Source organism: Pavona decussata, unplaced genomic scaffold (genome assembly GCF_977016875.1).
Source record: "Pavona decussata unplaced genomic scaffold, jaPavDecu1.1 SCAFFOLD_237, whole genome shotgun sequence".
NCBI classification, from domain to species: domain Eukaryota; kingdom Metazoa; phylum Cnidaria; class Anthozoa; order Scleractinia; family Agariciidae; genus Pavona; species Pavona decussata.
Genome location: NW_028145642.1, coordinates 795321 through 823018, shown reverse-complemented (window position 1 = coordinate 823018; position 27698 = coordinate 795321). Strand labels below are relative to the sequence as shown.

The 27698-nt window shown below is 39.0% G+C and overlaps 2 protein-coding genes and 1 pseudogene across 5 annotated transcripts in view; all 3 read right to left on the bottom strand.

Moving 5' to 3' along the window:
• Positions 1 to 2304: 2304 nt before the first annotated feature.
• LOC146457774 (transmembrane protein 53-like) lies at positions 2305 to 10049 on the bottom strand. Its single transcript, XM_085091521.1, has 2 exons — positions 9933 to 10049; positions 2305 to 3571 (listed from the first exon to the last, which is right to left on the bottom strand). Exons 1-2 carry the CDS (start codon positions 9961 to 9963, stop codon positions 2691 to 2693), a joined length of 912 nt encoding a protein of 303 aa, XP_084947647.1. The 5' UTR covers positions 9964 to 10049; the 3' UTR covers positions 2305 to 2690.
• Positions 10050 to 22096: 12047 nt separating this feature from the next.
• LOC146457773 (uncharacterized) lies at positions 22097 to 23115 on the bottom strand (annotated as a pseudogene).
• A 1947-nt stretch (positions 23116 to 25062) lies between these two features.
• The window catches only part of LOC146457769 (periodic tryptophan protein 2 homolog), a 59472-nt gene continuing 56836 nt past the window's right edge, over positions 25063 to 27698 (bottom strand). For all 4 annotated transcript variants that reach the window (XM_085091467.1, XM_085091468.1, XM_085091469.1 and 1 more), the window contains one exon: positions 25063 to 26516. In XM_085091467.1, the coding sequence (XP_084947593.1) occupies positions 26420 to 26516 (97 nt within the window). In that variant the 3' untranslated portion in view covers positions 25063 to 26419. The remainder of the gene's footprint in view (positions 26517 to 27698) is intronic.

Below are 27698 nucleotides of genomic sequence, written 5' to 3'. Positions count from 1 at the left end.
GCAGATGTATAATGACTCATTATCCGAGTATTTTAGTGAATTTTTCGAGTTTGTCCGAGCATTTTAAAAATGAAAAATAATGGAAGGAATAGCGCATTAAGGTGGGGCATTTTAGTGGGGAATCAAAAGCATAATGTGCAAAAGCCTTAGCGTTAGACTAGACTAGACGACCGAGTATAAATCTGCAACGAACGTTGGTCAGACTTCACAGCAGCATTTGTAGATTTAGTTGTTAGCTTCTGCTTCTTTGACCGTTTGAAATTCACTAGATTATACTTTTTACTAGAAATACGTGACTCGCAAAACCTCGCGAAGCTGGGGCTGGGTGGAAAGCCCTCTTTACTCGTACTGTAACATCAAATGAGGAGATTAAAAGGTTTCTGAACATAGCAAATTTGGTCTTTTCGTAGCTCCACAGGCTAGTTTGCGGTTGAAATCTATTTCTGACACGACGAAATGTACGACGGGCGTGCAGTGCTGTCATGTTCGATGAAAATTAATTTATTTCCCACGGAAAATTATTTTCCCGCGACCACAAAACGTGTAATTTCTTCAATGCAATCTTTCACAAAAAAGATTTCTGGAAGAAAGGGAAAAGATTCTGGGGAGATAGTTCTGTATCCAGTGAATATTGATGAACATTGCAGCTGAAATTTGATCCGGCACGCAAACTTTCCCGATGTATGCAAATTTTGCTCCAGACGACGCCAGACAGTCTGACGTCATTCATACTTTGTTTTTCACTGTTGCTAGGCAACAGTGCGGACATCTTCAACGAAATATTTATATACTTATCTGAGCTGATTTTCCAAAAGGTGGCCACAAACTCAAAGGGCCACATCTAGCAGTTACCCTTCCCCTAACACCCACCGCTGGCTGGACTTCTGCTTCAGCTACCCCAGAATACACTGGACAGTGAGAGGCTGCCTGACATTGATCTTTCACCCTAAAAGAAACCGACATGTTCTTTAGAGACCACAAAGAGAAGTCTCCGTGACTGGAGAATGGCAAAGAAAAAAATTCAGTCGGGACAACACAACAAGCCAATTCATACCCACCCCTCCCCCCTCCAGCTTTGGACTCCTGACCCCTCTAATGGCATCGGTTCTCAAGGCCAGACCCTGGCCTGTTTGATGGCATAGCAGGTGACGCGGCCTCCCCACACCCCCTTAAATTTATTCCAGCGCAAGCGTCTGCCTTTGAGCTGAAAACTTCAGCCACCCTTTGGAAAATCAGCTCAGATATATATATAAATATATTTTTCGCTCGAATTCGCGCAGCTTAGCTCGGCTCGGCCCGACAAATTTATTACCCTCGCTTCGCGAGGAATTATTATTATTATTATTATTATTATTATTATTATTATTATTATTATTATTATTATTATCATTGCCAATAGCCGAGCTTGTTTGCTAGAACGCTTCAGAAAAAACCTTACAAACAGCACAAAACTCGTTTCGTTTTGGGATAAAAATTTGGCCATTGTTCATCAAGCCACTCTTTATTTAAAAGTATAAAACATAAGGTAGTAACTGACAAACGATTCAATGTGCGACAAATGCAGACTGCAGACTTGCAAGCTCAACACGCTGGCCTTTCCCAATTCATTTTAAAACTAATATTGTGTAACCTGCGCCATTTGCACATCGCGCGCTGTCCGCTTGGTGCGCTTTAAGGATACTTCCTAGTTTCACGGTTGTCCTTCAGGAAAAAAAATTGTGCGTGCGCCAGTTTTGAGTGAGACAACTTTGTCAACCTATATGGACAGCTAATAAGGGTAGTTTGTGACAAAAATACAATTTAGGCGACCTTTTTTTACATTATTAAATATCATTATAACATAAATAAATAAATAAATAAATAAATAAGCAGACGTGTAGTATTCAAGTAGTCGCCATGCTAAAGTTAGTTTGAATGTCAAAAAATTCCTGACATAGTTTATTTCGTCAATACCCCTAGAATCGTTTGGCCAAGTTATGAAAATCTATCAAATCTACATACCCTTAAATTCGCTCAAAGTTGATAGATTTTTTCCAAAATCAAGTGCGAGATTTTACTTCGTAATATTTCTTAAACAACACACGCCTGTAGACACAGGAGATTATAGTGGGTCGATTGTTGATTTCCTTGAAATCTTAAGTTTAAGGCTTGCAGACTAAGAGGGCGAACTAAGGGATATACCCTCTTGTAAAGGGTCTTAACCTAATTACGAAGGCTAAGACTTTTTACTGTGTGAACATTTGGTCAAAAGGTTTGTGATGTTGAAAAAAGTCTCGATCGTGATACTCATACGACGGTGATCTATTTAAGGTTCAAACGAGCAACCTGAGCTTTTTAATAATTGTTTCACAATCAACACACCCCTGTACCCTGTCATAAACTATATGGAAGATGAAATGTGGGAGGGAGACATAAAAGCTTTCATTTGATCACAACAAAGTTTATTTTTCACTATTGTTTAGCCGTTTCTCTATTTTTGTCAGTGGTTGCAACCGTGTTCGCGATTTTTTTAAAGTGGTTTCAGCCGTTTTGTTGATTTTGTTTCAAGCAAAAGAGAGGTGGTTCGAAAGATTTGAAAAGCTGTTCTTGTCACTAAATTTCTTATTTACAATTGACTGTCCTTGATCAACAGATGTACAGTACTTAGTATTTCCAAGTGTCTTCAGTCGCTGTCCATAGGCTTAACTCCACTACTTTTTATCCCTGTGATGGCTGGCTAAGCACTGATCCACAAAAGAATTAAGCACATCAAGGTACTCATCAGAATGTTCCCTGTAATGATTAACATGCTCAGAGCTCTCCCAGCATTTGGCTACAACTGAGACGCCCCTTTGTCTCCGTGCATGTGCATAAGAGTCAATGACCTGGTATGGAGCCAACTTATCTGTCTTGGAATACAAGAGTAATTGTGGGCACTGCAGTGGAGATTCTCGTAAAGCACTCATGTAACGCTTCACGGTACTGTCAAAATAGATCACTGGGGGAATACAAACTCTCAAGGTGCACCAAGCTACACTCTTAAGTACTGGGTTTTTGACCACACCAGTAACACTCTCTATTGTGGCTTTCAAGCTATGAATGTCTGGACTGATGGGGCAACTGTCGAATATCGTTCCTACAACCGGTACTGCTTGATAGAATGGCTGATTTGGGTAGGAAAGGGCTTCCATCATGTGAAAGAACATAGCGCAGCCACCATTGCTAAAGGCATAAAGAAAAACAGGTCTCTTTTGACAATTCAGCTCAAGTAAAACATCCAGAATATGCACACTTATTTGTTTCACCTTTGTTCCAGCTCGAAAAAAGGTGTTAAAAGGGTGTGCAGGAACACAGATACTGTCAAATTTCTTTGCTTCAAAAATCGTGCTATATTTTTTAAGATGTTTTCTTTTAGAACTGTTCCATCCAAGAATAACAATAACAGGATTGCTTTTGTCCTGCAAGAGTGATGGTGCTTCTGTTATGACGGTCCCAAACTTGCTATGGTGTGACACACTCCCGTTGCTATGCAATCCTCTAGCTTTGAAGAATATTTCTTCTTTGTACCACCTTGGGATTGAAACTGGAAACACTGAAATAAACATGAAAACGAATAATGAACAACGAAAACCATTTCACCTAAAAGCAATAAAGATGTGGACCATAACCTCAGTCAGCAGTATCATATACACGTTGATACCTAAAAAGCATAAACCGTGAACGATGAGACCCAATGGCTTAATGGGCATAAGTGTACTTAATTTATTTGCATAATATTCTATTCTCATGCGACGGTTGATAACCAAAATTAGTTGCACTTGGTGAATGATGGAAACTGTCCAAGCTTCGCTTAAAGTGTCCAAGTCGGCCAACAAGGGCCAATTTTAAACACTACCCACAAATCCGTTGGGTCTTATCGTTCATGGTTTATGCTTTTTACGTGTCAACGTTTTTGCAATCGAGTGTATACAAAAACACTGACACGTTTTACCTAAACAAGTGACCTTGTTGAGGTTCCTAGTAAATTAACTGGCACACCAGTTCTTTTACATAGAAACTTGAAAAGGAAAAGCTTGTTATGGGAATCTTGCTTGTATGCAAAATGCTGTGTTTTAGTTTTCAAGTAAAATTTGTGAATGGGTAGCCGAGACTATTGTGCTCACAAAGGAAAACTTATCACCTTGTTGTTCAACCTTTACATGACACAGCGGTAAAATGAGTGCGAGGGAGCAAGGGATCGGCGTGAGAGGGATCGGCTGCCGCAGTATTTCCATAGAAACAACCAGGTTTCAAAATGGGGGCAATTTAAAAATTTCAACTATTTGTTTCACTTCAAGTTGTTATTTTCAAGAAAATTTCCAAAGGGACTCACCTACCACATAACTATTTTGGCAAAAAGGAAAAATTCTGCAAAAAAAGTAAATTTACTGTCTGTAGACTGGAGCGGAGTTTATGCCAGCCTGTGGACCTTACTGTGCATGTGTGTTTTTGTTAGGCCCTGTGCATACTGAGATACAGGGAGGTTTCAACTACTGTTTCAGTAACAGCTAACAACCATTTTTTGAACAAGTAATATTCGATTAGTTAACTTAGATTTATTGTTTCTATAACATGCACCGAATATCTAGGACAGGTTAGAACATGTTTAGAAAGATACCAGTATTTGTAAATGGATAAGATTGAAAATATGACAGCTGTCACCAGCATAAAATGCAAACTTCATGTTTGTTAGCAACCAGCTAAATAATTTTGTTTTATTTGCCAATACCCAATCTCGTACCCAGAGTCCTCAGGCTCTTTGGCCAGAGGTTGGTCGCCAGGAGAGACTCTGGGGTACTGGAATTTTATTACTGCAAGATTTCTGCAGTAAAACAATGGAAGCTGTTACGGAGCATCCAATTAAAAAATTTAAATTTTTTTAATTCTCCAGAGTCTCTGCTGGAGCCCATCCGCTGACCAAAAAGCCTGAGGAATCTGGGTGCAAGATTGAACAAGATGCCTATACTGGCATTTACGCGAGATGCTGTGGCTAATTCATTTATTCCAACTGTATGCTTTGCCGATTGATAAAACTATCCTTGCTAATGGAATATTTTGAGTCACGAAGATCACGTTATGTTGTAAATAAATAAATAAATAAATAAATAAATAAATAAATAAATAAATAGGAATTTCAGTGGAATCCACGGAGTGGCTCTTCTCTCCACTGTTTCCAGGTCGAATTGGAATTTGAAAATGTTGGTTTTTGTGGAGGGAGGAAAACTGAAGTACCCGGAGAAAAACCCTCGGAGCAGGAACGAGAACCAACAACAAACTCAACCCACATATGACACCGAGACCGGGAATCGAACCCGGGCCACATTGGTGGGAGGCGAGTGCTCTCACCACTGCGCCATCCCTACTCCCTCGTTTTACACTACTGAGGGTCTGACCGGAAATTTCGAAAATTCCATTACGATAACGTAAGCTTCTCAATGACCTCTTTTAAGTCTCCCATCGTGGTTTGGGACTGTCAAACAAAGCACGATTCCTTCGCCAGGAACTCTCCAATTTCCACCGTTTTAAATGTCGAGTGCTTCTCAGAGGTTATTCTTTCGATTTACCGTTTTAAAAATGGTGAAATTTCCGTTTGAAAACGGCACACTTGAGTCCACAACATGTTAACAATATGGTGCCACAAATTTAATCCGTTTTAATGGATAAATCAAATGATGTTTTGACGTCACACAGGTAGGGGTAAGTGGGTCCCCTCCCTTGCGATATAAGCGACAAGAATGGATTTTGATTGGCCTGCTTTTGTTGAAGACAATCAGAACAATACATCCTGAGTAGGAGAGGGGAGAGTTTAATGAATAAATTAATGTGCAGATTTGTGGCTACCATGAAAAAAAAGATACGGAGCCCGTTTTTAGACATGGTATGCCCCTCAGGGCATCCCGCGTAACAATACCACACATAAAAATAAAACTTATGGTAATAGATAACAATGGCAAACATGCGCCCTTGAAGATGAGTCTGAAAAAAAGTGTATGTGTTTTTCCTGAGTCAAGAACACCTCTGGAAATTGTTTGCTTAATTCTGACCAGCACCGCACAAATCCTTGAAAATCTTCTAAACAAGCTAGTCTCCTACTTCAGGTTCATATTTTATCTGGCTTCAAACCAGAGGAGATGAATAATAATTGATTCCCCGCGTGTTTAATCAATAAAATTGATTAATTAATTGATTAATTAATTATATTCATTAAAATCAATTAAAAAAAATTAAATTGGTAAATTGATAGAAATTGATGAACATATATGTTGTGAGTAATAGATACTTAATTATCATACACTGTATTTATTGACATTACAAATTTTTCCTATTTCTACGGTAAGAAAATAAGGAAAACACATGAACAGAATTACCAAGACACTTATTACATCTTCCTAAAACACTGGTAGATTAGTTTTACTGCTTTAATAAGAAAATTTGTTTTGAAAACTACAGTAATTGGCTGGTATTGTTGACTGGGCAGCGTAAAAGTAGTTGCATTGCAACTAAGTTCTGGTACTTAGATATGACGGTAGTAGTTTCCACCCATTCATATTATAAAAATTGGCAGCTAGATCATATCAATAAAATAATCTATGGAAAGGAAATAGCAGAAAGCATATGATTTAGTTCATGTAATGCCTCCGAAGGCACATTTTTTAAATTTTACGTTAGGAAGAAATTAATTATCCTTGAAGCCAATACCTAATAAAAACGATGACTGGTTGTGAGTATCATTTTTTTATTCATTGATCAATAAAATCGGAAAATTAAGAATTTTAATTACAGTCAACTCTCTCAAAGCGACCACTTCTCGTAAGCGACCACCTCCCGTAAGCGACCCATTCGTATACAACCGTTTTGTTTCTCAGTTAAATACTGTTTCGAGAGCTCTCTCGTAAGCGACCACCACTCAAATTTCTAAGGGACCACGACCACTTTTTAGGCCAGAAATTTAACATCTTCTTTTGTTTTCTGTTTCCGGTAAGCGACCACCCAACATATTCGCGTATGATCTGAGTGAATAATTACTCAGAAGCAACAAAAGTTCAATTTTTAATGACGCTACGTCGGACAACTGGCAGTTTACAGACAGAGAAGATTACTATAATTAGATCTGTGGGTAAATGGGAATTGTTAGTGTGATATGTTCCAAAATGTTACACAAAGTTTCGTCAGAAGAATAAACAGATGTGAAAAAATCAAATAAATTAGTTTCTATTTGCCTAATTTTAGCTGCTAGGGTAAGATTTTTAGGTAACTAATTTATCAGTCCAGCATAAGGCTTATTTTATTGATCTTTCCCGTAAGCGACCACCTCCCGTAAGCGACCACTTTGTCGTGCATCAAGGGTGGTCGCTTACGAGAGAGTTGACTGTATCAATTCTAATTGCCCATGGGAATTTCCGGTACCATTTAAATACAACTTGTTATACAATGTACTGAATACTTCGCGCGCTGTGATTGGGCATTGCCTACGATCTGTTAGAGTAAAGACACACAGGAAAATTGTTTTCTTAGTTTGTCCAACATGGCATGCGGTTTTGAAAATGTTTGCGAGATTATTTCGAATTGAGCAAGTGAAGGCCCCGAGAAAAGTTTAATAGGAGCTGTTTACAAACAAGATAAAGAAGAAACCAAGGCGAAAGTGTTCTTGTCTATTTGAAAATGCCTAAAGTGAAACAAATCTTCCAACCAGCTGTTATTGCAAAGAAAAGGCTCAAAGTTTTGAAAATATTTACCCAGTTATTCTGCTATGAGCAAGTGAAGGCCTCAGAAAAAGTTTAGAGGAAGCTGTTTACAAGTACGATAAAGAAGAAAAGAAGAAGCCGACACAGAAAGCGGCATTGGTTACTTTCAAAATGCCTCAACTGGCACAAATCGAACAGTCAAACGCTACGAGGCACGTTTGTCGTGTTTCGACAATTCCTCTCTGTTCATTGTATAAAACATATAGATTCCAAGACGTTAAAATGTGGTAAGGACATCAGTGACACACTCCCCTGTGGCTCGTGTGCCACTTTTTTGTTCTTACCACATTTGGACGTCATCTGTGATCTATTACTGAACAGACGCATGACAACTTGGAATCTATCTGGGTTATTTGTACAAAAGCCAGGGCAAAAAACATCAGACATGTATGTGACCACAAGGGGACCAAATCTACCAATATTCAATACTAATTGAGAGGAAGTGATAGCAATTAGAAGGCTGAAACTTGTGATTATCAATTGCCTGATAGCAATCAATAACAATTAACTATCCATTAATCTATCTATCCACCATTACTTTGCGTCCATCAAAATTGTTGATTTTTGCAAGTCAGTCAGCGGTAATCATTGCACCCCCGGGATTTGTTTTAACGATCAAACAAAAACCTACTAAATCCCCAGGGAATAGGGCATAAAAGTCACGCCAAGTCTCCCTCCCCAGGGGCTTAGGAGGCAGAATACCTTCATTTTTCACTTGCATCCTAGAGACTCACAACACAGTTGCATGCCTGTCTTAGCTTTAAGCATCTGCTGCAGATGCAAGCTAAGCCACAAAATAATGAAAGTGCATGTCAGCTCTAAGAACACAATAGCTGTTTTTCAGATAAGAAGCAACTCAGAGAGCTAAAAGACAGCGCTAAAATGAAGCTATAGCTCTTGAAAGCGAGAGACAACAAAGATCAGCTTTGTAAAGACGAGGATCTGTTAGACACTCATATCCGTGATAACAAACATCCTCCAAACTTCACGCAGTGAGATACAATAGCATTTAAGCATAAATTCACGAGTTGAGAAATCCATGGATTTTGTATTTTTATAGATAACATTTATTTAGCTCTGCCTGGAATCTTGCAGTCAATCCAAGCCGATAAGCCTTAACAAATGCCACAGAGCTAGCATACATGATGGCATATCAAAAACTAATCCTTACAGCTCAGAATGATCAGTAAGAAACCCTCCATTCCATATATTTGAGAATTCCCCCTCAAGACAATCACCATTAAGCAGAGCGGTCACATCAGATTTTGATCTACAGGTAAGAATCTCTTATACAAAAGGAAAATTGCTTAAAAACATGCTTGTAAAAGCAAAACTGGAAAGGCTTTTATCAACACAACGGACACACAGTGGAAGCTGCGCAAGTCTGTCAGCCCCATTTTAACATGCCATGTACTTCTGACCAATGACGAACGGCCAAATCCCGGGGGTGCATCCCTGGGGTCTGAAGCGTTCGTTTCCAAGACTAAACAACGTCCCCACCCCGCAGGCCCAAAAAATGTCAAAAATGTACCATTCCCCGCATGATCCCACTCAGAAATATTGCCTTATTATTATTATTATTATTATTATTATTATTATTATTATTATTATTATTATTATTATTATTACTTATTTATTTATTTATTTTTTTTTTTTTGCACTGTTCTTTTGATTCTAAATCCATTTAGAAGAAAGTATATAGGGTCATTAGCAAATATTTATAAAATAAAAATATTGGATCGAGCAAAGAGCCTGTGTATCCAAAAGGTGGACCATCCTCTCTACTCTTTCTTAAAAATTCCGATTTTCCGATTCTTAGAGCAAGTTGTTGAAGTTTTTATTGGAAGAATAGTTTGGCACTTATTCTTTATCGAGCGTGCGTCGTACAACCAAAACCGTAAGGTGTACAGCAATATAAGCTTATTAAAGCTTATACGAATACAATATTGCAGCAGGTTTTCGAGGGAAAATTGCTGTTGAATTTTCGAGCGAATTTTAACCCCATGCAAATTCTTATATCACGGCGTTCACAGTAAGGTTAAACTTTGATCAACAAATTAAGGCAAAGTTAAACAAATTCTCGAAGATTACCGTTTTTCATTCTTTCCAAATCACAAAATTACCAATATTCCTTTTAAAGAAGGAAGACAAGAACCGGAATAAACTTACCTCTGGTAAAATGTTTAAGGGTGACGTTCATCGCAGTGCCTACGGGAAAAATGATGCTGCCAATAAGACCAATTCTCGAGATATATGTGCTTGGCGTGTGTGTTCTGCGCCCAATCTCGTTCCTAGAACCCACGTGCCTTTTGGTCTGCGCCAAGACACGGAGCGGTATATACTTCATGGGTGAATGCCATAAGTCACCTATATTATGTGTAAAGTTGGGTCATTATACATCATCAGCCATCACTACACATCATGCTCCATCACTTTGCATCATTCACCATCACTTGGCATCATTCACCATCACTAGACATCATTTGCCAACACTAGACATCATTCACTATCACCAGGCATCATTTGTCGACACTAGACATCATTCACCATCACTTTGCATCATTCACCATCACTAGACATCATTGACCATCACCAGACATCATTCACCATCACTAGACATCATTCACCATCACCAGGCATCATTTGACGACACTAGACATCATTCACCATCACCAGGCATCATTCACCATCACTAGACAACATTCACCATCCCTAGACATCATTCACCATCACTAGACATCATTGACCATCACCAGACATCATTCACCATCAATAGACATCATTCACTTTCACTAGAGATAACCAACCATCACTAGACATCATTCACCATCACCAGACATCATTCACCATCACTAGACATCATTCACCATCACCAGACATCATTCACCATCACTAGACATCATTCACCATCACCAGACATCATTCACCATCACTAGACATCATTCACCATCACCAGACATCATTCACCATCACTAGACATCATTCGCCATCACTAGACATCATTCGCCATCACTTTGCATCATTCACCATCACTAGACATCATTCACCATCACCAGGCATCATTCACCATCACCAGACATCATTTGACGACACTAGACATCATTCACCATCACCAGGCATCATTCACCATCACTAGGCATCATTCACCATCACTAGACATCATTCACCATCACTAGACATCATTCACCATCACTTTGCATCATTCACCATCACTTTGCATCATTCACCATCACTAGACATCATTCACCATCCCTAGACATCATTCACCATCCCTAGACATCATTCACCATCCCTAGACATCATTCACCATCACTAGACATCATTCACCATCACCAGGCATCATTCACCATCACCAGGCATCATTTGACGACACTAGACATCATTCACCATCACCAGGCATCATTCACCATCACTAGACAACATTCACCATCCCTAGACATCATTCACCATCACTAGACATCATTGACCATCACCAGACATCATTCACCATCAATAGACATCATTCACTTTCACTAGAGATAACCAACCATCACTAGACATCATTCACCATCACCAGGCATCATTCACCATCCCTAGACATCATTCACCATCACTAGACATCATTCACCATCACTAGACATCATTCACCATCACTTGGCATCATTCACCATCGCTAGACATCATTCACCATCCCTAGACATCATTCACCATCCCTAGACATCATTCACCATCACTAGACATCATTCACCATCCCTAGACATCATTCACCATCACTAGACATCATTCACCATCACTAGACATCATTCACCATCCCTAGACATCATTCACCATCACTTTGCATCATTCACCATCACTAGACATCATTCACTTTCACTAGACATAACCAACCATCACTAGACATCATTCACCATCACCAGACATCATTCACCATCACTAGACATCATTCGCCATCACTAGACATCATTCGCCATCACTTTGCATCATTCACCATCCCTAGACATCATTCACCATCACTAGACATCATTCACCATCACTAGACATCATTCACCATCACCAGGCATCATTCACCATCACCAGGCATCATTTGACGACACTAGACATCATTCACCATCACCAGGCATCATTCACCATCACTAGACAACATTCACCATCCCTAGACATCATTCACCATCACTAGACATCATTGACCATCACCAGACATCATTCACCATCAATAGACATCATTCACTTTCACTAGAGATAACCAACCATCACTAGACATCATTCACCATCACCAGGCATCATTCACCATCCCTAGACATCATTCACCATCACTAGACATCATTCACCATCACTAGACATCATTCACCATCACTTGGCATCATTCACCATCACTAGACATCATTCACCATCCCTAGACATCATTCACCATCCCTAGACATCATTCACCATCACTAGACATCATTCACCATCCCTAGACATCATTCACCATCACTAGACATCATTCACCATCCCTAGACATCATTCACCATCACTTTGCATCATTCACCATCACTAGACATCATTCACTTTCACTAGACATAACCAACCATCACTAGACATCATTCACCATCACCAGACATCATTCACCATCACTAGACATTGTTAACAAAAACTAGGCAATTCTCCTTTAGGTTATCAGCACTATAATGTTACTTAAGGACAAAAACTCTTTACATTTCTTTTAGACCATGAAGAAACTTGAAATTAAGCCCCAATTCAAATTCTACAGAGCATGCTTTTATAGACTGCATTTTGACAAGTTCAACATCGTTTTACTCTGAAGCGTTATTGTGGTTTAATTGTGTAAATAACACTATTACTGGTCTTTCTAATAAGAAAACAACTCAATTGTATACCCGATTTTAACCAATCAACTGAATTCCCAAAACTCAGGCTTCACTATCTGCACAATATAGTAATGCCTGTCAATGTCATGCAGAAAAAACCAACCCAAGAGGTAGTCGCACAGTCGCACAATGAGAAACGTGCTTTTCCACAAATCTCCTTCTTTTACTCTCCTTTGGATTGTTTTTGTTTTCAAGATTTTTTTTAGTTAATTTTTTTTCTTTTTTTTTTCCAGTGGTGAAGTGAGCTAATAACTGTTAGTTAACTTTGTAGTTTTTATTGTAACAGGTATTTTGCATTGCTGGAAACATTAATACAATAAGAAACTGTATATATTGTTAGTAATTTGCTGGTGTAAAAAAAAGGCTATGGAAATGTCAGATTGTAATATGCTATCAGGGTATTATAAGTTATGTCAATGTGCTGTACTTATGTTCAACTAACATACAAAGACTTGCGTTGGGTGGCCAAGCGTACTCTCACATTTTCTCGCAAGTGTATTGAGCAAGTTGTCAAAAACGCCGTTTCAATGTTACTGTGCGAGCTGCAAAGTAATCGAAGTAAACAACAAGACTTGCATCGACTTTTTTTCAGTGCCCAAACGGTAAAAAAACTTTCGTCGACATGCACCAAATTTGATCATGACCAAAGTGAACGCAAGTCATCTCAAGTCAAGGCAAGGGGACGCAAGTCCTGGCCAAATGGTGTCCCATGCAAGTAGACGCTCAATTAGCGATTAAGGGGTTAAACGCATCTTCTTGAAAAGGTTTTTGGCGCGAAAATAGCTCGATAAACTGAGTTGGCTGGAAGAATCTCAGCCAGAATGTTGGAGCAAAATGCTGAACGTGCAAAGATGTGTAGCTTACGTTTTTCTTCAGCATTGAGGACTTGTATTTATTTGGAATTTTTTATAGGAGCTCTACTTCTTGATCTATACGAAAACACGTATATTCGACTTTGACAATTGGGGCTTGTCGTATCTACTTCTCGGATATAGGATTGTAATATATACCATGTTATTATACAACAACGTATTGTGATCATCAATGAACCTCGCCTCGCAATTGCATACCGGGATATTAAAATTCTTTATTACACCCATTTTGAAATCACTGGTGATCCTTGCAATCTGATTGGCTCTCAACAGTGCGATTTATTCCTAAATTGCACCATTTTTTTATCTTAATCGCATCATTCCTTTAGCCCATTTAAATGGAAATGAAGTAATAAAAATAGAAATGTAATATTGACAATAAAACTCTGTGATTTCAAAATAGGTGTGATGAAGTGGTAATTGAACTTTGCAATTTTGGTCTGAAATCATGCTTGTGATTTCAAATCAAACTCGCGCTGCGCGCTCATTCAATTTTGAAATCACGCGTATGATTTCAGACCAAATTGCTCTCCATTCAGTTCAATTGCCATTATTAAACAGAGTTTTTTGTTGTTCGTTTATTGTAGTCTCACATAAGCACAGAACTGGATTTGCTTTGGCTGCGTTCACATCTTCCGTGAGACGGAAAAGAAAACCATCAATTCCAACTGAGCGTTCGTAGTCCACAGTTATCGCTTTTTTCTTCAAATTTGCGCATTTCGTTCTATGCAAAATGGCATGCATAGTGTCGACGTTTAACTGTGAGTGCTGAATAGAAATACATTTTAAATTAATGCAGCAATCCAAAAACATGTCCACTGTTCTTTTCATCCATAATTCCTGAAAAAGTAAAATATCAAAGCGAGTGTGCTGCACATTTCATAGCGGTGGTCGCTACATTATCACGGGGTTGTGTGGGCAGCAAAGTGCAAGTGTTGTAAGCATTCCCTCCGTTGTAATATGGTGATCACAACTGAATCCTCTAGCGTTGTACGAAAAAGCGAAAAGTACTTAAAGTTGTGTAATGCCTCCAACAGACTTCTTCTACACATTCCAAAACTAACACAGTACACTCGTACTGAAAAAAACTCAACGAGCAAACGTCGGCGTCAAGGGATAACGCTATGTCAACGTAAAGTTCATACCAAGGTCCTAAGCCTCAAATGCGGAAAACTTCAAGCAGCGGAGTACCAAAGGATGGAAGAGCAGCGTGTTCCAGCTCTCGCAAACTAGCATTAAGGGTAGTCGCTCTTCAATCCGAAGATGTTGGAAAATGAAAAATAGAATTTCAAATGGCAACATCATAAAAGGAGACATCTTTCAAATAGCCTGCAAAGGGGTGTTACAACTAGCGCCGCCAAAGTTTGCATAGATAAAAATCTGGGACGTAAAAAAAGGCGAAGCGGTATCTCTTGGAGTGATGCTAACACTTGGGAGATGCTAACAAATTGAGCTGAAACAAAATACACTATAGGCGCTATTCAATGTGAAATATACCAGTCCTTTCACTCTTTTCCTTAAGCCATGGAATAGAAATGTCATTGTCTCCGTACAAAATGTAACTATTTGCATAATTTTAGCTGATAAGGTCATATTTTTATGTAATTAATTAATCAATCCAGTATTAGGCTTCCCGTAAGCGACCACCTCCTGTAAATCTTGGAATGTATATTTAGCCATTAAAAACTTAAATTCTAATTCAAAATTAATCAATGAGAGACTGTAATTATTTTCAAATTAGGAAGATACTCTGCATGTAATTATTGAATTCCCGAAGCAACAAATAACGAAATTAGCTGTAAAAAGTGAGTGGTTGGAGGTATGATTAACAAGGAGAGCCGCAGGCTGTGCATAACATATACAAGTAGTGAGAGAAATGTTTTACGCATCTCTGATCGTCCGTTATTAACTGCATCTGGCCAAAACATGAGCCATCAAAATTCAACGATTGTTTGCCCGAGCCAATTGTCAAAGTCGAATACACGTGTTTTCGTATGGATTTAAGAAGTAGAGCTCCTATTAAAAATTCCAAATAGATACAGGTCGTCAAGGCTGAAGAAAAACGTAGGCTACACATCTTTGCACGTTCAGCATTTTGCACAAACCAGCTGACTGAGATTTTTCCAGCCAACTCAGTTCATCCAGCTATTTTCGCCCCAAAAACCTTCTCAAGAAGATGCCTTTAACCCCTTAATGGGACACCATTTGGCCAGGACTTGCGTCCCCTTGCGTTGACTTGAGATGACTTGCGTTCACTTTGGTCTTGATCAAATTTGCATGCATATCGGCGAAAGTTTTTTACCGTTTTGGCACTGACCAAAAGTCGATGCAAGTCTTGTTGTTTACTTCAATTACTTAACTGCAGCGCGCGCAGTAACAATTGAAATTGAAATGCTCAATACACTTGCGAGAAAATGTGAGAGTACGCTTGGCCATCGAACGCAAGTCTCTATATGTTAGTTGAACATGAGTACACCACATTAACATAACTTATAATACCGTGATAGAATATGATATTACAATCTGACATTTCCAAAGCCTTATATTACACCAGCAAATTACTAACAATATATACAGTTTCTTATTGTATTAATGTTTCCAGCAATGCAAAATACCTGTTACAATAAAAACTACAAAGTTGACTAACAATAATATTAACTCAAGTCACCATTAGAAAGAAAGAAAGAAAAATCCGGAAAGAAAGAAAGAAAAAAGAGAACAAAAACAAAGACGAAGAATTTTCTTACACCCTTTGATTCCTTTGGTAACATATAACGCAAACTTAAAATAGTATAAAATTTTATTCAAGACGCGGGAAATAAAAAATTATCTATAAAACAAATCTTGAAAACAAAAACAAAGGAGAGAAAAAGAAGGAGATTTGTGGAAAAGCACGTTTCTCATTGTGCGACTGCAGTGCGACTTTAATTTGAAATACCTTTTGGGTTGGTTTCTTCTGCACGACATTGACAAGCATTACTATATTGTATTAGTAGAATGACAATGTTCCAAGTATGCGCAGCTAGTGTAGCCTGAGTTTTGGGAATTCAGCTGACTGGCTAAAATCGGGTGTACAATTGAGTTGTTTGCTTATTAGAAAGACAAGTAATAGTGTTATTTACACTGTAGAATTTGAATTGGGGCTGAATGATGTCTAGTGATGGTTGATTATGTCTAGTGATAGTGAATGATGTCTGGTGATGGTGAATGATTCCTGGTGATGGCGAATGATGTCTAGTGATGGTGAATGATGCCTGGTGATAGTGAATGATGTCTAGTGATGGTGAATGATGCCTGGTGATGGCGAATGATGTCTAGTGATGGTGAATGATGTCTAGGGATGGTGAATGATGTCTAGGGATGGTGAATGATGTCTAGTGAAAGTGAATGATGTCTAGTGATGGTGAATGATGTCTAGTGATGGTGAATGATGTCTAGTGAAAGTGAATGATGTCTAGTGATGGTGAATGATGTCTAGTGATGGTGAATGATGCCTGGTGATGGTGAATAATGCCTGGTGATGGTGAATGATGCCTGGTGATGGTGAATGATGTCTAGTGATGGTGAATGATGCCTGGTGATGGTGAATGATGCCTGGTGATGGTGAATGATGCCTGGTGATGGTGAATGATGTCTAGTGTCGGCAAATAATGCCTAGTGATGGTGAATGATGTAAAGTGATGGAGCTCCGTGTCTTGGCGCTGACCAAAAGGCACGTGGGCTTTGGGAACGAGATTGAGACACGGAGCCATTGTATCCACGCACTGAGCTGTTCCCTTATTGGCTTGAAAGTTGTAGACAGTATGAAAAGCCAAGGCTAAAAGCGGAGCTCCGCAATTCCTTTTTTAATAGCATTTATACTAGTATACTGGGAAGGCAGTAAAGGCTGCCGTGGGGAGAGACTGTACCTTAAGGGTGCGTCTCTTTGGGAAAATACGACTCCGGATTTTTGATCCAAGATCACTCGGACCATGGTGCATCAAAGGAAGCGACGAACCTTTACCAAGAGTGGGTTCGTCGGTTCCTTTGATACACCATGATCCGAGTGTTGTTGCATCAGAAATCCGGAGTCGGATTTTCCCAAAGAAACGCACCCTATAAGCCTCCCTTGAAACGCTCTTTTGGCTCGTGACGCAATCTTTCCTTCCCAACGAACGTCATCTGACCCAATCAGAGAAAAACCTAGACCAATCACAGCGGACTTCCAGATCGGGGAAGCGCGCTTTCAGTGACTCGGAGTGTTTTCTCGTGAGTACCCTTTCACCGCTAAAGGCGACTAATGTCGCCGTTTTAGAGGCTACCACTTTCAAGATTGGTCACGTTCTCAAATCCAGAAATCTGGTTATTATGGTTAATTAGTAAGTGTTTTAGGCTTTAAGAGCAAATAAACTGAGTTTATCTTCCGTTTGCCGTTCCATATCAACATTTATTTTCAAGCAAAACCAAAAAAGCCCGTTTTCTGCGGCATCGACAAAGCTGAAAAACACACATCTTTGCTTCCAATTTTTTAATTCAAAATCTCATTTTAAAACCAAAATTCCTTCATGACAGCAAACCTTATAAACAAACACTTATAAACCGACAACTTACCAATTAGAATGTGTTTGTGCTCGCGAGCAAAACAACAACGGTTCAAATAGGTGACGTCACAAAAAAAAACTTGAGTCCTCGTTATTGCAGAGCAGCGAACATTTCAAAGGAGATCTTCATATAGGACAACTAAATCCGTTTTGGTCATCTACATCGAGATAATTGTCCAGAGAGAGCAAGAAATTTGGCAGTGAAAGGGTTAAGGGAAAAAATTAAGGTCACGTGACCGGGACTTGTGACATCACCAGGTGAAAGCCATACACAAGCATTACTCAAAACTATGGTTGGAGCTAGGATTTCCAGGATTAGGGTTAAGATCTAGGGTTAGGGTTAAGTTCTGGCACCTAGGGTGATGTACGTGTGAGGGCTATGGTTTGGACGAGGGTAAGTCACGTGACAGACACTCCTACCCAACTTTGACAATATTGGATAAATGCCTGTTGTCCTTTGGCTATCTTGAGTCTAAAATACTTTTTCATTTAAGCCGAAATTTCAAAATAACTTCCCCTCTTACTCTGATTTCGTCCTTTCTTACAACGTTGGTCATTTTTGGGCTGATGCCAGCTACCCTCCCCCTCTAGTTCTAATTTCCTGTACTCAGATCTCTACAATACTTTGCAAAAATACTAATATCGATGATATTTGCCGATTGGCATGGTTTCCGAGTTGAAATTAACGAGTGGCTGACAACCAGTATCTTTAGTTAACCCTTTCACCGCTAAAGGCGACTAATGTCGCCGTTTTAGAGGTTACCACTTTCAAGATTGGTCACGTTCTCAAATCCAGAAATCTGGTTATTATGGTCTACTAATAGTGTTAATTAGTAAGTGTTTTAGGCTTTAAGAGCAAATAAACTGAGTTTATCTTCCGTTTGCCGTTCCATATCAACATTTATTTTCAAGCAAAACCAAAAAAGCCCGTTTTCTGCGGCATCGACAAAGCTGAAAAACACACATCTTTGCTTCCAATTTTTTAATTCAAAATCTCATTTTAAAACCAAAATTCCTTCATGACAGCAAACCTTATAAACAAACACTTATAAACCGACAACTTACCAATTAGAATGTGTTTGTGCTCGCGAGCAAAACAACAACGGTTCAAATAGGTGACGTCACAAAAAAAAACTTGAGTCCTCGTTATTGCAGAGCAGCGAACATTTCAAAGGAGATCTTCATATAGGACAACTAAATCCGTTTTGGTCATCTACATCGAGATAATTGTCCAGAGAGAGCAAGAAATTTGGCAGTGAAAGGGTTAAGGGAAAAAATTAAGGTCACGTGACCGGGACTTGTGACATCACCAGGTGAAAGCCATACACAAGCATTACTCAAAACTATGGTTGGAGCTAGGATTTCCAGGATTAGGGTTAAGATCTAGGGTTAGGGTTAAGTTCTGGCACCTAGGGTGATGTACGTGTGAGGGCTATGGTTTGGACGAGGGTAAGTCACGTGACAGACACTCCTACCCAACTTTGACAATATTGGATAAATGCCTGTTGTCCTTTGGCTATCTTGAGTCTAAAATACTTTTTCATTTAAGCCGAAATTTCAAAATAACTTCCCCTCTTACTCTGATTTCGTCCTTTCTTACAACGTTGGTCATTTTTGGGCTGATGCCAGCTACCCTCCCCCTCTAGTTCTAATTTCCTGTACTCAGATCTCTACAATACTTTGCAAAAATACTAATATCGATGATATTTGCCGATTGGCATGGTTTCCGAGTTGAAATTAACGAGTGGCTGACAACCAGTATCTTTAGTTAACCCTTTCACCGCTAAAGGCGACTAATGTCGCCGTTTTAGAGGTTACCACTTTCAAGATTGGTCACGTTCTCAAATCCAGAAATCTGGTTATTATGGTCTACTAATAGTGTTAATTAGTAAGTGTTTTAGGCTTTAAGAGCAAATAAACTGAGTTTATCTTCCGTTTGCCGTTCCATATCAACATTTATTTTCAAGCAAAACCAAAAAAGCCCGTTTTCTGCGGCATCGACAAAGCTGAAAAACACACATCTTTGCTTCCAATTTTTTAATTCAAAATCTCATTTTAAAACCAAAATTCCTTCATGACAGCAAACCTTATAAACAAACACTTATAAACCGACAACTTACCAATTAGAATGTGTTTGTGCTCGCGAGCAAAACAACAACGGTTCAAATAGGTGACGTCACAAAAAAAAACTTGAGTCCTCGTTATTGCAGAGCAGCGAACATTTCAAAGGAGATCTTCATATAGGACAACTAAATCCGTTTTGGTCATCTACATCGAGATAATTGTCCAGAGAGAGCAAGAAATTTGGCAGTGAAAGGGTTAAGGGAAAAAATTAAGGTCACGTGACCGGGACTTGTGACATCACCAGGTGAAAGCCATACACAAGCATTACTCAAAACTATGGTTGGAGCTAGGATTTCCAGGATTAGGGTTAAGATCTAGGGTTAGGGTTAAGTTCTGGCACCTAGGGTGATGTACGTGTGAGGGCTATGGTTTGGACGAGGGTAAGTCACGTGACAGACACTCCTACCCAACTTTGACAATATTGGATAAATGCCTGTTGTCCTTTGGCTATCTTGAGTCTAAAATACTTTTTCATTTAAGCCGAAATTTCAAAATAACTTCCCCTCTTACTCTGATTTCGTCCTTTCTTACAACGTTGGTCATTTTTGGGCTGATGCCAGCTACCCTCCCCCTCTAGTTCTAATTTCCTGTACTCAGATCTCTACAATACTTTGCAAAAATACTAATATCGATGATATTTGCCGATTGGCATGGTTTCCGAGTTGAAATTAACGAGTGGCTGACAACCAGTATCTTTAGTTAACCCTTTCACCGCTAAAGGCGACTAATGTCGCCGTTTTAGAGGTTACCACTTTCAAGATTGGTCACGTTCTCAAATCCAGAAATCTGGTTATTATGGTCTACTAATAGTGTTAATTAGTAAGTGTTTTAGGCTTTAAGAGCAAATAAACTGAGTTTATCTTCCGTTTGCCGTTCCATATCAACATTTATTTTCAAGCAAAACCAAAAATGCCCGTTTTCTGCGGCATCGACAAAGCTGAAAAACACACATCTTTGCTTCCAATTTTTTAATTCAAAATCTCATTTTAAAACCAAAATTCCTTCATGACAGCAAACCTTATAAACAAACACTTATAAACCGACAACTTACCAATTAGAATGTGTTTGTGCTCGCGAGCAAAACAACAACGGTTCAAATAGGTGACGTCACAAAAAAAACTTGAGTCCTCGTTATTGCAGAGCAGCGAACATTTCAAAGGAGATCTTCATATAGGACAACTAAATCCGTTTTGGTCATCTACATCGAGATAATTGTCCAGAGAGAGCAAGAAATTTGGCAGTGAAAGGGTTAAACATGGCATTTTCGTCCCCAGAGCCTCCTGTCCCTATTAGCCGGAAATTCATGTATTTTTGGTGGTAACAGCCGCCGATAAACAAAGACAGTTTTAGAACTTTACATTCACAAGAACTAACACGAATTGATTTCCCGGTACCTTTCACCACTGGAATGTAATATTACAATATAGCTTGAATTGAGTACAAGCTCGTTCTGACAGGTGCTTTTTCAGCATTCCATTTCTTTATTTGCCTTGCAAAAATTTCATAACACTAACGCTGCAATAACTCAGCCTTTCTGACAATAGACCTTTTCCGAGTTGCTTTGAACCTCATTATGAAAGCGAGGCTAAGTGCAAAATTTTTGTTATGAAAATTTGTTTTCATTCATATGCAAACGAATCTTATTTCTGTATGAATAGTTTTGCGTTTAGCTTTGTTTTTATAGTGAAGTTCACAGCAACTCAGAAATGGCCTATTGTCATGACACGCAACTTTGCCTATTTCATCTCCATATTAATCATGCCTGGCCAGGGGTGGTAGTGGGATACCAATATACCCTATATTTTTCCCACAAGATACCAATAAACCTTAAAATCGTAAAATGTGTCATACGTAATACCTAAAATTATTTTAAGACAATACTAAATACCTAAAAATGAATGAGACAGATCTTAGTAGAAGAGAAACTCGTTGTTCACTGCCCTCTTTCGCTTCCTTTGCGGCCGACCAACGTCTGTGGTCATCAAATCTTTGTCACCTTGTTCCTCAAAGTAGTTCTCAGCAAAAGGTTCTTTATCAGCTTCATTGCAAGAGGTGGTGTCAGTGGACCCGTTCAACGAGGCCAGGAGCAGATGATACTCCCCCTCATCTATTTCAATAGTTTCATTGTCAACAACTGTAATGTTGCTTACCACCCCTTTTATTGCCTCTTTTGGGATGACGTTTTCTTCTCCAGAAGTAGTAAATAATAGCAGATCAACAACTTCCTGGGTGTGACAAAGAGTTCTGACATGCCCAGCACTTTCACAGTCGTCAACGACATCCTATAATAGTTTTATAATATACAGTGGGCTGTTTGGAGCAGAACGCAGTTTGTACATTCGGGAAACTACAACATACGTAGACTGAATAATGACAACGTTATGAGTTGTGCTGGTATCTTGCTGAGCGCGGATGTCTTCATTTAGAAGCACGTCAAAGTCAACTGAATGTTGTTCTGGGGGTGCAGACTCGTAGAGGTTCAATGGCAAGGTGACTGCCTTGTCTTTCATTGAAAAGTTCCTTGTGGTTTTCTGCCTGACACTCCTGCCGTTCTGCTGTGTCGACTGTCGGAGCTTGTTTCATTGCTTCTTAGTTAAGCAACCAGACAAAGGCTTTGGTAATTTCGCAAGGTCGCAGAAGTTTATGTCAACATCGCCTAAAGTAGGATGAAGGTAGTAGGAGACCACTGGATTTGTAAAATACCTGTAGCTTGTACCTGTGACACGTTTCAATAATTCGTTGATACATCTGGAAAAGAAGTTTTCAATAAAGAGAGTTAAGAGGCTTACAACGTCAACGTTAGGAACAGACCCCCAGCATCAGCGGACGAAGAGACACTGTTTTTGCAAGCTACTCCAAACATACTGTTGACGCCAACACTCACAGAACAAATGATGTCTGCAGTGACACTTAGTCCATCAGTTACCATGGTCATCAAATGGATTTCACCTGTTATTTCAGCAACTCTACACTTCTGGAGTTAAAGTCTGCACTATGCGTGTTGCATTTGCTAGACCCTGTTGAACTTCTGGTGAGCAGATTTCTATCACAGTGTCAACGTCCATGAATTCGGTCTCTGTTACTACAAGCAGCCAGTGATAAGTGAGGCATAAGCAAATGTTTCAAGTTTGAATCTACCCGTGCAGTTCCAAGTAGAACAAGATTTAGGCGGTTGCCATCTACAAAACGATACCAGTTAGCAAATAATTGGGTATGAGATTGCAATTTTTAATTTTTTTTGTGAGGGGTGGGGGAGGGTGTGGAGAAGGGGGCTGTCCCGTCCAGCATCTCGCACGTAAGAACCATAAAAAACTGTAAAATGAATTATAAATTTCTGTATCATATACCAAATACCTAAAATTCAGGAAAAACTAAATACTTCATACCCGAATTTTGACCAAAAAATACCATATACCTAAAATAAAAAGGCCCAAGATACCATATACTCAAAACCCCTGGCCGGGCCTGATTAATAGAATACACACGACACACAATTTATCAACACTTCATTTTAAATGCAATACTTATGTGATGTTTTCATTTCCACACAGGACCACTGTTTTCGTGTGGTTGAGTTTCTTTGCCCTAGGTTTAGTTTTAAAAGTGTGATTGCAGATTTCATCTCATTGTCTGATTCGGACAATCTTGGACGGATTGAAATGAGAAATTAAACACCCCCTCCCCCAAAATCAATGAAGATTTCGCGCGTAAAACAAAACGCGCCATTTTTCAATCATTGAAATTGGGGGGGGGGGGGGGGGAGAGGGAGGGGTGGTATCATTTTTTCATTTTATTTTACCAAGATTGTAGTATGCTAGTTGACATTTTGCCATTGCATCTTTGGGTCCGGTCGTATTTCCAAGTGATAGTTGTTTGGTCGGCACCAAAGTTTGACATATTTCTTAAGGACGGTGCCTACTAATACTGAAGTATTTTTGTGCGGTTTATGACTATGCGGGAAAAGCAGATCTTAGCAAGGGCTATTGAAATCCAAAAAGAAAATTGGGGGTAACCATGCATTTTTCAGAGATAATTAAGCAATAATATCTCTAAAAAGCGCCAAAATTTAAAGCAATGTATGAGATTTTTTCCTAAATTGAAGCTTAATTATCTCTGAAAAATGCATGGTTACCCCCAATTTTCTTTTGAGATACCAAAGGCACTTGCTAAGTTCTGCTTTCTCCGTATAGCTTTAAACCGCGCAAAAATATCCCTGTATTAGTAGGCACCACCCATAGGAAACCCGAGTATCTTGAGATGCGCAGAACGTATGCGCAGTAATAATAGTAGGCACCGTCCTTAAGATAATTTCGTGATCAATTGTGTCGAATGTCTTTTTGTCAATATTAACAGACCAGCTATCTGTCACTTCAAGCAAGACCGCCAGGATACTGTGCAAGGAGCGAAACCCCGACTAGCAACTTGATAACAGTTTGTTATCACTTAGATAATGGCAAAGCCGGTCGTAAACAATTTTTTAAAAAACCTTCGAGACTGCTGGTATGACGGAAATCGATCGGTGCTGTACAATAGCCTTTCATTCCCGCTCCCCCTCCTCCACCTCCCGCCAAAATAGAAAATGAAACTTGCGCTGGGTCGCAGTGATTTATCTGATTTGAAATCACTTGCAAAACTGTATAATGGATTAAAAAAAAAATAAAGAAATAAATAAAAAAAAATAAATAAATAAAAAAAAATAAAAATAATAAAAAAAAAAAAAATAATAATAATAGTTGACTGATAGTTCGGCGTGCTGCCAATTGCTGACGGCTCCTTTCTGTGGTTTCAAGTGTCCCGAATTACTCAGTCTGAATAGGACTCACCACTTAATGGGCTCCTATACTGACTAGGTGTCACAAAGCAATGCACTTTCAAGTTAACTTTTCAACTTTATTTATTGCCAAAAATCACTAGCTGCAGGTATCGTTCCAATAGTATTTCTTAACAAAAGTCATGATATTGAGCTGGAAACGTAAGAAGCCTTTCAAGGCTTGTCCGGGAGATCCCTTATTCACTAGTATCCCCGGTTGTGATAACTGTGCTACAGAGCTCTTTGGGAAAATAGTTCGCAAAAGGGTACTTTTGTATGGGCGGCCGTTACCACCAAAAATACATGAATTTCAAACGGTACAGACAAGAAAGAAATGGTACAAGTGTCCATTACAAAATAGTACAGACAATTAAAGAGTGGCACAGCCAAAGTAAAAACTGTTCAACTTTCTATACTGGAATAGGAAAGTGTAAAGCGAAACGGTCTAGCCAAAACACAAACAGACTAGCAACTCATATCGAAGTGGAACATGAAATAGTTAAACAGTCGAGGCAAAGTACGAATAGCTCACCCTTCATTTGTAATGTAGAACAGTCAAAACAAGAATGGTCTACTTCCCGATGTTCAAAAAACACATTGTAATCGCGAATGGTACAGCGTAACATGAAATGAATGTGAAGAGATGTGTGAAATAGCTGAGAGAAAAGGCCTGGCTAAACTAGGAAACATTGTTTCTTGTTATGTTTTCGTGGTGGCTAAATAAGGGGGAACAAAAAAAAAAATGTTTAGCTTCCCCGGTGGTTAAACAAGGAAATATTGTTTCAGAAAACAGAGGGTCACGCATGCGCAGTATAATAAACTGACTTTGTTGTTAGGAAACATTTTTAATGAGCAGCACTGGAAACTAGTCAACATTGCTTTCATTGTGGCTAAACTGGGAAACACATGTTTCGGAAGCAAAATTTGTGTCTGGGTAGCAAATTTATAGTTTCCGAGCAGCAAAGTTTGTTTCCGCAACATATGTTTCCCGTGCGGCTAAACTGGGAAACATTTACCTCCGCAACAGTGTTTTCGCAACAATGTTTCCTAGTTTAGCCAGGCCTTAATGTACAATAGTTGACCGTAGCATCAAATGACATAGCGATGGGTGAAATAGCTGAGCGTAATGTAGAATGGTTGAAGGTAACACGAAATGAATTAGCGATGGGTGAAATAGCTTAGCGTAATGTAGAATGGTTGACCGTAGCACTAAATGACATCTTTAAATTGTCGAGGGATTCGTTCAGGAAAACCAGTCCTTTTCACGGCTGCTTGTTCTGATGTGTATACAACATGAAGGTGAGACGTCATAAGTTTCATTTGTAACTTCGAAACTTGTAGATACGGAACGTAGAGCATCGTACGTTGTTCTAGCATCAGGTTACTAGGGTGTCTTGCTGTATTTCCATGGTCATAGTTATTATTAGGTTTCCATGGCGTCATTCTCGTCCTTATTTGTGGCTGACATCACATCAGCTAGAGCCATGATGTATGTTAAGGCGTATGTGTTACTTGAACAACTACAAAAGAGGCAAAAATGCACCGTTATAAAACTGGAATATCCAAATTTGTAGTTAAATAAAGAATGGGCTTAAGCATCCCAGTGAAGTAGCTAATTTTGGTTCGTGTCTGACAAATATATTGTACTCTCGATTTTCCAGACTATTTTTACAAATTTACAACCAACATCACAACTGAAGTTATAGAGTGTGTGCACGGCGGCCTTGGAGGACTAAAACAATAGAAGATATTTGCATAAAAATAGAATATATTTCCCAAAGGAAAATCATTGTATTGTTTCGGTCCTCCAACATGGCCGTCGTGCACACACTCTATTATCAAATCGTACTGTTATGGCAGTTTTATCCGTGGTTAACACACGAATGATTTCATAAGTTAAATCATATTTAGCTTTGTTTTTTTTTTTTCCAAGGATTAAAACTAACTGGCTCTGCTGCTCTCAGAGGCTGAAGTTGCCCAGAAGAATAAAGATGAAGACCGTCACAAAGCATTGTAATGAACTGAATAAAATTTACATTATATTAGTCCAGATTTTTCTGACAAATGCCAACATGTTAGAATGGCTACAGAACAAATAACAAGCACTAAGGCAATTTCATCATTACTAGCATGCACAGTCAAGGCTCAAGAAATCCGGATGGTCGAGAGTCCGGACAATTACATCTATTGTCAATAGATTGTATCTAAAGTTTTAGGTAAGTTACTGAGTTCTTGTGTTTGTGTCTGGTTTAGACCAAGTATAAGTATTATTTTGAGAATGTCAGCATACTAGGAAAATGGATCGGGGAATATGTTTGGGGACTAAATCTGCAAACTAGTGATAGTCTCGATAAACTACATAATTTATCACCAAATCACGACCAGGATTTTAGCTACAGACCACTTATACCCTAAAGAATTTGAACTGTGAGGCTCTGGCTGATCGGTCGATCGGTATCAGCTCTTCAAACTCGCACCAGGAATACGACATTTCAGCGACGAGTAAACAAATACCGACCAACCGAAACATTCCGCATGGTACAATCAGTTTACAACACCTGGCAGAAATTTGGATGTTGTGCAATTTAATGTGCTGTTCATTATGAATTTCATAATTAAATTGTTCAGAGTGCCTCTACGCTTTAATTAAGAAGGATTAAGGCACATTAAAAAACGCGGCTGAGTGGTTTTAGTTGCAAACA